Source organism: Pavona decussata, unplaced genomic scaffold (assembly GCF_977016875.1).
Source record: "Pavona decussata unplaced genomic scaffold, jaPavDecu1.1 SCAFFOLD_127, whole genome shotgun sequence".
In the NCBI taxonomy this organism is placed as follows: Eukaryota; Metazoa; Cnidaria; class Anthozoa; order Scleractinia; family Agariciidae; genus Pavona; species Pavona decussata.
Window position 1 is genome coordinate 423,032 of NW_028145541.1, and position 13,830 is coordinate 436,861.

Genomic DNA, 13,830 nt, shown 5'->3' on the forward strand with positions numbered 1-13,830 from the left:
GACTCATCACAGCTTAACAGCTTCTTGGTCAATGAAAGGTATAACCATTTGAAAAGCACGTGCTACGTTCACAATCCCACCAAAATTTAATTTATTTTTCTGATTAACCGGCTGAATCACGGCATTACAGCGCTCCATTTCGATGCAACTTTGGGCAACAGTCTTGTATTCGTTGTTCCGCCCGCACCTTCGAAGAATTTCAATGATCTCGCAGACGCGCATTTCAATCATGTCACAATATTCATCTGTCCTATTAATAAGAGGCTGAATAATCCTCCGAGGAGGCTCACTTATCCTCATAAGAGGCTCACATTTTCCCTTGAAAGGCGTTTGTATCTCCATATGGATCGAGCTCACTGTTAAACAGCGAGTGTTGTTTTCTCGCTCGTCATAGTTCGGTTTCATTGATCTCGCAGACGGGCATTTGAATCATCTTACAATAGTTCTCATTAAGCCTCTTAATAAGAGGCTCCTCAATCCTCCGAAGAGGCTCACTTATCCTCCGAAGAGGCTCAAATTTTCCCTTAAAGGGCCTTTGTATCTCCAAATGGAGCTCATTGTTATTTACCGAGTGTTGTTTACTCGCTCGCTCGGCACCGAATATCGACGAAAACATCGGCCTAAATCTTCAACAAAACTTCGCACACCTTTCATTTGAACGACTACAAAGACAAGATGAAAGCTGTAAGAGATAAGAATACCTTTTTACAGGTGAATACTTACTGTTCCCAAACGAGAAAAAGGTCCAGAGAGAAGCCTGAAGGAGACGTGCTCGTTCCTCTTCACGTTCAAAGCGAACATAATGTGAGTGACATAAGGATGACGTACGCACACATGGTGCCCGATGACATTGCGTCCTATTTATTTCTTGAAATCCTATTGGTGGAGTTTACACATTTTCCGAGCTAACAAACGGCTATCTGAAACTAGCCAATCACAACAGCGAAAGTTGGAATTTGTGACTACCAAAAGTAAACACAACGCTGCTGGTTTTACAACACAGGCTGCAGTCTATGACTGCATCCCGCGTAGTGAAAAAAAACCTCGTTGGGGCTGGAGTTTACAATATAGTAATTAGAAATAATATATAGTAATTTTAGAAGATGTTACTTTAGAACTGGATCTAATTTGCAATGGAGGCTTTGCGAGGGAATATATAAGCCCCAGTGGAGACCAGTCAAACAAACAGTTCACGAGAAAAAAAGGAAAAAATCACCATGGATGAAATGCTCGATGTTGACTCAAATTCTCCGAACTAGTAGTACTAAAAGAAATATAGAGGCAGCAGTGAAGAGAATATGGATGTAGATATTGAGGTGCCTACTATTGTTACTGCGCATACGTTCTGCGCATCGCGAGATACTCGGGTTTCCTATGGGTGGTGCCTACTAATACAGGAATATTTTTGCGCGGTTTAAATCTATACGGAGAAAGCAGAACTTACCAAATGCTTTGGGTATCTCAAAAAAAATTGGGGGTAACCATGCATTTTTCAAAGATAATTAAGCTTCAATTTAGGAAAAAAATCCCATACATTGCTTTATATTTTCGCGTTTTTTAGAGATATTAATGTTCAATTATCTCTGAAAAATGCGCGGTTACCCCCAATTTTCTTTTTGGATTCCAATAGCTCTTGCTAAGATCTGCTTTTAGAGCACAGTCATTAACCGCACAAAAATACTTCGGTATTAGTAGGCACCGTCTATAAAGCGTTAAAGTAGTTTGTACCTTTGGCATCAGCTGGTGTTTGAGGAGTAGATGGTTGACTGGACCTCTCTCCTGTGGCAGGTTCTGGTTCGGTTCGATCATCTTCTTCATCTTGCTCCTCCTCTTTTTCTGGCGTGAGAAAATAACTGAGCGGACGCCGCCTTGGGTGCGTGTGATGCAGGAGTCGACGGAAATCCTGTTCATACCTCAAGGGTTTGCGCTCAATTCGCACCGCACCGAACCACGCCCATGAGAGGGGTGAAGGGTTTTTGGACCCCTCCATGAGGTCCCACGCACTGATTCTTTGTTTGCCAGTTATTTGAAGCCCCTGTTGATATGATCACGAAGAAATAGTACTGCTCAGAAAATAAAACTATTGTTTTCTTCTTTTCATTACGCGCGGTGTTCGAAAGCGTAGCGTAAAACAAACCCAAAGCAACCTGTCTGGTAGCCTTCTCTCCGCCGGGTTTGTGGTCATTTACGTGTATTTTCTTCGAGTTCTGATTGGCTCATTATATTGCTTGCCTGTGTTGTGATTGGCCAGACAGGTGTGGAAACGCGTGCGCGTAAGTACGACTGGCTCTTTCTTACTTGTATTATGTTGGAAAAGTGGCGCGAATCTCTTTAACCAATCACAGAGCAAAATTTAAAGACTGCGCATGCGTGCGTGGGAGGAAGAAGAACAATGGTACTCAAGATTATTTCATGCCACTAGACACTGTAACCAAATACACATACCAACGAAATGCTCGCTCAGAAACAAACACGTATTTTTATATTCGTATAAACGGTAAATTTGATTTGTATTTTATTAAATAAATCATAAAGACGTTAGCCCAACAAACAAGATATCTATCATAAGGATTACCTGACAATTTGTCCCTCCCCCCGTAGGAAGCTTGTCTGCAGCCTGTCCGGGGGTCCCTTGTGTCTCTTTCACGGGGGAGACAGTGAACACGGTATGTGAGAGGGAAGGGAGGGGAAGGAGTTGTTTACACTGTTGCATAATGTCGCCAGGGTTTTTACCAGCAAACTCGCGCTGAAAATAACAATAGCAAAGATTTTAGATTTATTTATTATTTTGCACTATTTTGCATTATTTTGCACTATACATATTTTACATGAATAAGATGCAAGGAGAAGATAAATACAATAAAATACAACAAGAAGACAACTATAAAATATCTGCGCAGTGACCTTTGAAAAGGTATCGCTGTGGCGTGAACGAGAGAAAACCGAGACCAAGAGGTTGGATTGTTAAATTGCGTGGATATTTTACAGGAAAACGCATTATACTAAGTGATTTATCAGAGGAACAACAAACTGTAATCAGATTTTAGCGATTTCTTCAAAATACACGGAAAGAACTTGAAAAAAATTGGCCAATTTATTCAAGTTGCAATCCATTTCCATCCTAGTCATCCGCAGCCAAAGATATCAACAATAGTTTCTGTGCACGAGTAGCGTAATTGTGGAAAAACAACTGAACCATTCTTTTAACGTTTCCATCAAAACAGGTATTTGTTTTGGCAAGTCAAAGGGTGACACTGCTCCTTCAATTTCAACAAAATTTTGATTCAAACACACCTTGAATAAGTAAATAAATAAATAAATAAATAAATAATAATAATAATAGTAATAATAATAATAATAATAATAATAATAATAATAATAATAATAATAATAATAATAATAATAATAATAAAGAAGTTAAATTCCATCATCATCGCAGTTAATCTGAATTACAATGTGGTTACAATTGTACAACTATAAGAATTACATACTGTTAATCAATCAATGAGGGACTGGGTTACAATAAGTTTCATATCAAAATTACAAATAAAAACTTAATTAACCTGTCGATGTATTTAGCTAAACGGTAAGTTAATTGACGACACCTTTCTACTACAAACTAATCTAAGATACTACAACTATTTACAGAAGTAAACAAATCTAAAACATTCATAAGTTGCAGAATCTAAAAATACTAAAATTATTCATAACGCGTCAGAATAAAAGTAAGTCAGTCTAAAACAAGTCCACAATATTCATCATTCATACATTGCACAGTTTACAGCCTTACAGCAACTGCTGTTATTATCTACGTGACTTGAAAGGTCCATGTGGTGTATCACTATTTGTGCCTTGAACGCTTTGAGGCTTGGCAGTGTTCTGAGTTTACTACCACGTTTTGACTTAATACTAGTATATGGCCCCTGGTATCTCAGTGAATGTTCAGCATATGGTGTTAAAACGAAGTATCTCATCTCACCTTGAGCTTCTTGAAGAGAACAAAAGCCGCTTTTCTGCTTTCATCTGCAGATTGACCGTGAGTTGACTCCGTGTTGGCAACAACACTGATCAGTACTGATACCATGTCCAGCACGTTTGTCAACAACTCCCTGCAAGAACAAAATGCTCCCTCAATTTATCAAATAGAAAGGCCGTGAACTCTCTATGATGACACTGACAATGACATCAGTAAATGCTAAGCTAGATTATTGGTTGACTGACGTTACATTCCTTCAGAGGACTTTGATGGGGGCTTATTTTCGGGGGAGCTTACGACTAGAGAAAATTTTGCGTTTCAAACGGTACTAAACTGGCCGATATAACCCTAGCCGTACAAGGGCGTAACATTGCAGGGCTTCACCGTTTGTGACAGAGATTTAGGAGGATTTCGGTGGGATTATTTTCAGAGGGGCTTATATTCGGAATTGACGGTGTATTGTCCTCAATGGGAGACGGAGCCAATAACCTTTCATAAAAAGACAACCAAGCTGAACCCATCCAAAGTCAAAAATCCAATTACGTCTTAGCAATTACGTTTTGCAGTTTTTGGCTTCACGTTTCGATTGCTTCATGTACGGACAAATCTTCACTTACTTCTTTGTAGGAAGCGAGTCCGCGGTGATTGTCCCAGAGCTGACGAGCTGGAACAGAAGTGTAGCCCAGTCACTTGACAACTGGCTACTGCGTTGAATTGTGTCAAACATGGCGCCAAGCTGATAAATACAGAAACAAAATAATGAAATAGTTGAGGGGCCCTTAGCCACAGGCCACCCAAACAGTCGGTGTTTAACTCTTGGTCTCAATTTTTTATTTCAATTGTCCAAGATTGTAGGTTTATCAATATAATGTCGGTACAATAAGCAGACTAACCAGGCTTATTCGCAGATGTAAGGCCTCCTGGAGAACCTCTTTACCCTTTAAATCAACAGGACACCTCTCCTGTAAGAAAGAAAGTACAGTATCGTGCTAGGTTATATTACATTATGAGAACTTCAGTGATAAACAAGTGTTATTGTTTTCGATTTCATGTGGATTTAAGGATAGAAAGCTTGCAAACCTCAGCAGGAGCGGCGAGTAACTGGGTAAGCTGACGGTGTATCGAAGATAGCAGTCCCTCTCTCTGATCCTCTTGTCCCTTGAGGCAGGCTAAAACGAGCGACAGGAAAGGCTGCGTGTGAACCAGGGTTGGTCTGGGGAGACAAATGAATATCATTATTAATTCAATTCAACGTACGTTCATTAAATCAACGTTTTCCCATACAATCTCGACTCCAATCTGTATTAGGAGTGGGTTCTTTCTACGTCGAACGCAATAACAATATTCTCTGTTTACAAAATATATGCTTCTTACACAGAAGACTTTGCAGAATGCTCTTTCCACCACTGTTTAGTGTCCAGTACTTCACCGGCAGCTTTCAGGAGGCGTCCTTGTACCGAGTTGGACAGTTTGGAGATCAAAGGAGCAACCAGCCACTCTGGACCCTTTATCACCACAGACTTTTGGTTGCTATGGGCTGTTGCTAAGGGCGTGGTGTCATGCCGCTGAACAAAAACACTCATGGCACTGGTGGCGATGGCATCCAGGAGTGGTCCCGTTTGCTGCAACACGTTATTTTGTTAATAGCAATAATACTGAGAGAAAATTCTTCAATCTGGGCGGTCTTCAGTACTACATTCAAGATGGGGGCCAGAGTCACAGGCGTACCACCAAATGATCATTGCATGTTTTTGAAACCAAAGGACCTTGCCCAGAAGGAGATAAGGATTTCCCAGAATATTTCCTAACCTTGTAAAAAGAATGCCTCTTTCTTCCTAACTTTTCCTCGACAATGGAACCGTGCAAGGGTTAAGGAGATCATGTCTTCTGGGCTGACTAAGCATGGGTTCGATTCATCAAAACCCAAATATGGATTTTGGATTCAATAATTGATTGTCTGTTTCTTTGGGTGAATCCGTCCCAAAAATGGATTTCAAATCCCTTAAATCCATCCTGAGGAAGAATTTGATAGATTTTACCCAACTCAGATTTCATGGTTTTGAGATGGACGTGTTCAACTGCCAAGGGTTCTTCAAGTTCTTCGGACTGTTTTTTTATTTTTTCCAGTAGACCTGCACTCGTTCAAAGCTCTATTTTCACTGGACCGGGATAACTTGCAGCTCCAGTGTTTTTTGTGTGTAGGAACATTGTTCGATTTCTTTTGTTCTCTCGGTCATTAACATGAAACTTTAAAAAACGGTGTAAGGTCGCCGCTATTTTGCTAGAGTGACTTTTCAATTAGTTACAATCCTTTTCTGGACTTGGATTTCCTTGGAAAACTGCACAACCGAAAATCTGCGGTATCAAAACCCGTCTTTCTGGATTCGACCAAGGAACACACTGTTGTTTTTGCTAACAATCCCAATGACCAAACCGTCCAATACAAATGGGACATCTTGAGGTACCTCTTTGGAAGCCTGTTTGATCATGAGTTGCAATTCCAGCCAAGACTTTCGCAGGGACCACTGATCCAGATTCTGCAGGAAAAAAAATAAACATGACAATGGTTTAAGGTCAGTAATCTATAAAGGACCACATTGTCCTATGTTTGGGAACAACTGTCAAAGAAATTCAGTTTTTATTGCCATTGCAACACAAATTTCAGGATTCGTATAAATTTTGCATACAAAATTCAAGACTTTGTCTTTACTTTTTCTAAACCTTTAGTTTCTTTTTCCAGGCTGAAGGTTATGAGTCAAATCACACGCAAAATAATTATGGCAGGAAGTGGGGTAGAGAGATAGCTCTCATGATTCTGCGATTGAACATTTTGGATGTGACGAAATTCAAATGGAATTTGATTCGCTGACAAGGATTCGTGTTAGCAACTTTAAAAGCACTTATTTCAGCTTTGAAAAACCTCCACACAGTTTTTTCCATTTTCACGACTCTATAGTGTCACTTCCCATACCTTTTCCAGGTCGGGATAACTAGTTTGCAGATTTCATACTTTTAAAAGAATTCTACACTCTCCACGAACCCTAAAAATTTTAATTTAGGACGTTCACTTCACGCCTCCTTCTCAAACTCATTAATAATTCATCAAGAGGAAACGAAGAAAATCACTACTGTGACCGTGGATTGGATATGTGTTCCTAATTACCATACAGTCTTGCCAACTTTAGCCTTGAATTTCTCCAAGAATTATTGATCATTTGAGAAGCCATATCAAACACTCGAAAGTGTGTTTTATCAGATATCCAAACACCTCGAAGTCGTGTAAAAAAAACTCTGCTGTGCCTCGTTTTTTTCTACCTACTTCTTAGTGTTTGGATATCTGATGAAACACACCTTCTCGTGTTTGATATATTACTTAAAGTGCCTATCACCCTTACACAGTTTTATTGAATTTCGAAAATTTATGCATGTCTAAGACGCTTTGCGAAGAAATAAGTCGTATTCCATGTTTCGTTTTGTTTTTATCGGACGACAAAATCGCCCAAAATAGGCCGTTTTCCGCCACATTGAATACAAAAAGGAGCAGTTGAGAGACTGGGTTCTAACAAGCTTGTGACGTCGACCCGGTATCTCAGCCACAGAGCATTTGCTCATTTGTCACTACATTCTCTGTACTGAACTTGGAATGTGCCAGGAAGGTATGTGGTAGGTGAATATGCTGCCTTCTCAGTTATGTAGAAGGGTATAGTTCCGCACGCTATACTGTTCGATAATGATGAAGCAAGGAGATGCAGAAAGAAATAGATCGATTTCATGAAACAAAAGCGGGCCAACCTGGAAAATTGTCAATATGCTCCAAGCACTTCACGAACGACGACTTCATGCGTCGATTCTGAGTTATTGATTAAGTGAGTAACAAGCCAATCCTCTCAAGACTGAAACGAGATGATATCGGTATTAATGTGACGCCAACTGCTCATGCTAAAGCGGTGACCACAAGTCCGGGTGTACTGATTTAAACCATTGCCAAACCTCGCCGCGAACGAGCGGTAAGAAATGTTTCCATTTTTTTATTTAAGCTTATAGGTACAGCCAAAACAAACCTACTGAAATAGTAAACTTATTTTAATTTATAACTGGTCTAGACTCACAAGAATGCGAAGAGGCGAATGGAGTATTTTACTTCTGAGACTGTTGTCTGTTGGCGAGCGGATGAAGGGCCACAGTTAAATAATAAAGCTAGTTCTTTTCCTTTCTCAATTCCACGTGTACAAATTTGGGAGTAGCCTTTCCAAGAAAAACAGATCATTCTTTTTAAAAATGCTTCAGCCTTGAATTTGTCTGTGAAGAACGAGGTAAAGAGTCAATCGAACATCTCGGTCGATTGACATACTGCTCAAAAGGTCGGCTTTTCTTACCTGGAAATCGAGATATTTGGAAAAACAACACACGCAACGGCTTTCCAAACGTTGTGCGGTTTTACCTCTCTTACTACCAGACCAATTTGAGCTAAAATACAATTTGAAAATGGTAAAATATCAACTGAACAAGCTTATATTTACGCCACGAAAAATGTCTCCTCAGCGGTCCGCATGTTGCCGCGAAGTAAAATTTGATGTGGTGGTTTCGTTGACAAAAGGCAAGCCTCTTGTTCATAGGAAAAGTCTTGCTCATTTACACTTCCCTCGGGCCCTAGTAAAATATTCTTTAAAACCGAAAGATTTCAAATATTTAGAAAATAGCAAGCTTCCCCAGCACAAAACTCAGAGCGGAGCGAAGCGAGGAGATGCAAAGGGTCATGCAAAAACGAAGCCGTAACTAAACAAACTTAAGCCCTCAATTTCACGCATTGCATAGCTCTCGAAGAAATCTACAGTGCTAGAGAAAGGATCAAAAAACAAATAGCAACGATCAGAGACGCAACATCTTGCCACAAAAACAAATGGCCGGGCCCCGCAATACAAAAGCTGTAAGATAAACTGATGTAATTACACAGTTGAATCCTAACAAAGATAACGACAATAGCGGTCGCTTTCGGAGGTTAAAGATTATCACACGGTTCAATCCTAACTAGAAGCTGAACTGTCACCGGATCGCGAACTGAAACAAGCCAAACTAGATCTAAATACTAGTAAAATGAAATAGCATAAGAACGACAGCGGCTAAACAGAAACAACAAGAGGTGAAATAAACAGGCGCTAAACGCAGAACTCTAAACCCAAAATGTCCTTTGAGATCAAAATACAAAACATGCTACAGTTAAGCACATGATTTTGTTCTATGATTATCACACAAATCCTTCAAATCGTCATGCCAACCCGCTGTAAACATACAAGAAGCTAAATTGATCAAAAGACTGCGATAGAAGCGCTAAACATGCGAGTAGGAGTTGTGTAGGCCTTTCATTCCTATTTTACATGCTTGATCGTCGCGTCAATCACGTAGCCACGGTTGTAGTTAAATTCTGAATCATCTGAGTTGTAGCTTTGCTCGGATTTGGTGTCAGTGTTCGGCTTTTGGGCTAAAAAATCGGGCAGAAACCCCAAACAGCTCAAGTAGAATTCACTCCGACTCACTACTGTCCTTGTTATCGAGATACCGGGTCGACGTCACAACTCACTAGTGCCAGTCCTCTAATGGCGCGGTTTTAACTTCGGAAATTGTGATTTCGATCGCGTTTTAAAAATCGAGAATAACTTCAAATCTCATTATTTTGCTTGTTTTGGCTTACTTTCTAGGTCTACTTTTGAGAATGAAAGGAATTGGGTAGGGGTGATAGGCACTTGCTAAAGCCTGATTCAAGTTAAAGATAAGAATTGAATCTAAACTCTGGTCGACTTTACCGTCAGTCATCTCTCAAAGTAAAGTGTATTACTTGTTGTTGACTGTGATTTTAGGCAGCTTTTCCGTGGGTTGAAGTACATTTTACGTGGCTGAAAAACGATGTTGTATGTTTGGGGGATAAAAACAAAATTCACTCAAAATGTCACCACAGCTTCACAAAACTAAACTTGAATCCAAACCACTGACCTGTAGTATCCGGCTTGCAGCTTCATGTACTGTTTCCATATCGTTGCTGTTGGCAACAAGGCCACCAATGGATGATGGGACACCAGCAGGATAGCAGATGAGATGCAGCAACTTTCTTGCCTAAATGGAAACGGGGCAGTAGAACTGAACAGCGGTCTAACGCAAAAAGCTAACCTCATTTCCGGAAACCGGCCGGAAGTAAGGTTAGTAATCCTACCAGGGCTCCTGATACTACTTTTTGCCCTGCATAAGCTAGTCCATCGCAGGATACCCAGCGTAAAGTGACTAGGAGTATTACTACTCCCCCCTGGATAGGATGCTAGTCCATCACATGATATCCAGCATGAAGTGACTTGGAGTATTGCTACTCCCACTGGATGAGACGTTAGTCCATCACAGGATACCCAGCATAAAATGACTGAAATATTCAAGTTCGTAAAAGCAGAGAAAACCATACAAAACCAAATTCTGATGGTATGTTGACCATTTAGTTGTAGTACAAAACTCCCGTGACAAATTGCAAAAAAGGAGTTTACATGCAGTTTATTTAAAGGAAGCTACCTTCTTCAGAGATTGTTACCTGATTTGGAGATATCGCTGGATCTAACAGCTGCTCAGGGGAACAAACCATCTGTGGATCCTCAAGGCATCTCTCTCTCACCCATTCCTGCCGACAGATTACTTGCAGTGCAAAGCCAGCAAATGCACTAGTGTTTGAAGTCTCCATAGCTGAGAAAATCAAGTCAATCCTCTTACTCTCTCTTGTATATGACAGATATATTTTTAATCCAATCTACTCCTGGGCCCAGTTTTTCAAAGTCCGATTAAGCTAATCCTGGGTTAACGTGAACTTTGATTCGAGTTTAATTACTAATCAATGTAGACTCTTCGCAAAGATTTTTGTTCCTCAGTTTTGACTTAGACTGTTCTTTACCACCAGCTCAAATTAGCTTTTAAAAACATTTCTAATAAACGAGATGCCTTGGTTAATTTTTAATCGGGTATTAGCATCAACTGGCTTGCAAACAACCGAGCCCTGTTGTGAACGTGAAAATGTTTTCCATGTGGAATTTTCTCTCCTACATTTCAGCCATCTGAAAACGTGGAATTTTAAAGCCAGGTAAAAAACGATTACCGGATATCTCATTGCGACTTCAAAAGGATGATTACGCACCCTTTTTCTGGGCTTTTCTATGTTAACCCTTCAAAAAAGCCCCAATAGTAATCAGCAGCTACATTCTCCTTACAATATCAGTGTTAAATCAAACACGAAAGTCATATTAAAGAATGACGAAAATGATCACTTGAAGATAAAATGTTTTGATGTTTAAAGAAATTCTCGCTACCAGTACCATAAAAAAATGTATTGAGAAGGGTACGGAGAATAGACATTTTGATCCTGGGTCTAAAAGGGTAAACAGTAACAAAAGTGAAAGCCGTATTTGGACGCTGTGTTTTTCTTAAGACACTGCCTCCTGGCGGCCTTTCTTACGCACCTGATCTACTAGAGGCCAAAGGAGGAGGAAAGATGTCGCCAGTACTGGAGGTGCTGTCCATGAAGTCATCCAGCCTGTTAGAGAACAGACTGCGGAATGCATCATCCCGAGTGGAGTCACTAGTACTGGCTGAACCACCATCACCTGCCCTGCCTGAAAGATAAAGGAAAAGAACAGAGGAAACAATGCAATCAGTTAACAAAATTGCACGGGCTACATCTTCCTTCTCTGAGGGCACTTTACGTTTGTTAGAACTGGCCGGCCAGTCTAGACATTTCGTGGACGTAATTCTCCAATTTGAGGCTTGGTTTTACGCCAGTTCTTCAAATTTCTTCAAAATGTCACCTATATTTTCTGATTATCTAATTTCGAAGAATTTGTAGATCCTGACCATAAACATGGCGCACTGCTCTGAGATTACACGTCTGTCTCTATTAATTTTTCTTTACAAAATTTCGATTGTCTTAGCAACAAGAACTTTCAACTCCTCACATGTTTCACTATTTTGAAAGTCATAATCCGTATGGTTGTCTCTCTCAGTTGAATTTTTTTTGCCCATCATAATATCAAATCGGAGAATTCAGTGCCACGGCTCAAGACCAACTTTTTAGCTCCCTAGCCCAGTGGCTAGTAACATGTCTGATTTCACTAGCCGAAACAAAATTTTCATAAGCCGCAGTTTCACAAATTCGTTTTACGAGAAGGGGAGGGAGGCAAATTTAGACATTTTTTACTAGACGTCTTATAATTATAAAGAAAATCTCCCACAACTTCAAAGGTTTTTTCACTGCTTATACAAATTGCGTTACTTGCGATGGAACTTTCAAGTTGACCTTAACATGAAAAAGCCTCAACACTTGGCATGCAGCACAAAAAGCAGCGAACGTGGGTCTTCTTCCTTTGATTTGCTTTTGTGATTAGTAAATAAGTTTCATCTTTGTTTTCTGTCCAGCACTCCAGTGCTTTACAATTTTTACTAGGCAAAATGGCGAGTAAAAGTACAAAACCTTTTACCCAAAACTGAATTTTAACCAGTCTGTGGCTAGTTGGCTACAGTTAGTCTCGAGCCCTACAATGCTTTGAGGATTATACATACCTGCTTCAGACAGCTTAAGCATTGCCTTAAGAACTGCCAGGACAGCACCAAACCGAATGCTCTCATGTGCAGCTGATAACAGATGATGGTCAGGGGATGTTCTGAATGGAAACTTCAATGCTGACGAGTGGTCATGTGACATGAGGTCTGTGGACTCATCCAGGAGCCGAAGCAGCAAGTGGCATGTCAATCTTGCACCAGGTTCGGCATCTTGATTCTCAACACCTAATACAATAATAAACACAGGGTATTTGGTTAACATGAAATTTTTTACCGCACTACAACGTATTATTTAACTAAATTAACAACAAAGAACAGCCACTGCTTGTCCTGTGGTCAGTGGTATCAGCGTCAAAGTACATGCCTGGAGAAAGGCAGAGAGCGCACCTTCAGGGTACTAGGGTGTGTTAGCATGGCCATCTTGGATCTTGTGGTAGTTTCATGGTAATTTCTGGGTTGTTTGTGACAGGTGCCTAGAAGACATTGTGTAAGGGCTTACGGCTGGGTGACGTGGATAGCCAGACACGGGAGTGGTATACTGCCTAGAGACTACCTGGTCACAATAGAGTACCCCAGATATTCAAAGCAACCACATTTTGAAACACAAAGTATCAATGGGAATGATGTATTATTTAGGTGAGTGACACAGGCATACCTGTACTTGGAAAAAGGAAATCCGAGTGCTCCAAGCAAGAGTCGAACCTAAGACCTTCTGATTACTACTTCGGATGCTCTTCCACTGAAATACAGGGGACTCTTGGGAGCGAAGGCTATTAAACTAGGTTCATGGGACAAACATCCTGCATACTGCTAGGATTTGAATGTCAATGTGTGGTATATGCACAATGTTTACAAAGAAATGTATGGCATGTAAAAATCACAATTTTTGAATCTTTATTTCAGGCTGGTTTCAGCAAGCATTCACTAGAGGAAGTTCTACTGTACTAAAAGTGAAATAAGCAGCGTTTTGAGAATCTTTCTAATTATCTTTTGTCTTTGTATGTGTAGGATCCTGAGGGAGGAAAAAATAAAACAAAATAAGGAAGCAAAGCATGTTGATGCTCACCAGATGTTAGCGCGGCTAAAAGTGATGGTAAAGCCACGTGATAGATAACATCCTCCAATGAAAAGCAACTCCGTGCAATGAGCAAAGCCGTAAATGTAGCTACTGACTCGTGAATTGATAAATCACCCACCTGTCAACAAGATCAACCAATACATACATACTTTATTTATCACATACGGTAGACTCGTCAGCGTTACAATATAATAAG

General features: G+C 40.2%; 1 protein-coding gene across 3 annotated transcripts in view; it reads right to left on the bottom strand.

Moving 5' to 3' along the window:
• Window positions 1–13,830, bottom strand: part of LOC146469044 (mediator of RNA polymerase II transcription subunit 12-like protein) — a 44,661-nt gene that overhangs the window by 7,016 nt on the left and 23,815 nt on the right. For 2 of the 3 annotated variants that reach the window (XM_085123658.1, XM_085123656.1), the window contains exons 23-35: window positions 13,623–13,752; window positions 12,557–12,781; window positions 11,461–11,613; window positions 10,545–10,693; window positions 9,965–10,084; window positions 6,442–6,513; window positions 5,351–5,598; window positions 5,057–5,189; window positions 4,870–4,938; window positions 4,594–4,712; window positions 3,980–4,109; window positions 2,576–2,746; window positions 1,729–2,035 (exon numbers count right to left, since the gene is read on the bottom strand). In XM_085123658.1, the coding sequence (XP_084979784.1) occupies window positions 1,729–2,035; window positions 2,576–2,746; window positions 3,980–4,109; window positions 4,594–4,712; window positions 4,870–4,938; window positions 5,057–5,189; window positions 5,351–5,598; window positions 6,442–6,513; window positions 9,965–10,084; window positions 10,545–10,693; window positions 11,461–11,613; window positions 12,557–12,781; window positions 13,623–13,752 (2,026 nt within the window). Of the gene's footprint in view, window positions 1–1,728; window positions 2,036–2,575; window positions 2,747–3,979; window positions 4,110–4,593; window positions 4,713–4,869; window positions 4,939–5,056; window positions 5,190–5,350; window positions 5,599–6,441; window positions 6,514–9,964; window positions 10,085–10,544; window positions 10,694–11,460; window positions 11,614–12,552; window positions 12,782–13,622; window positions 13,753–13,830 lie in introns of all 3 variants that reach the window. The other variant, XM_085123657.1, reaches the window with a different exon arrangement.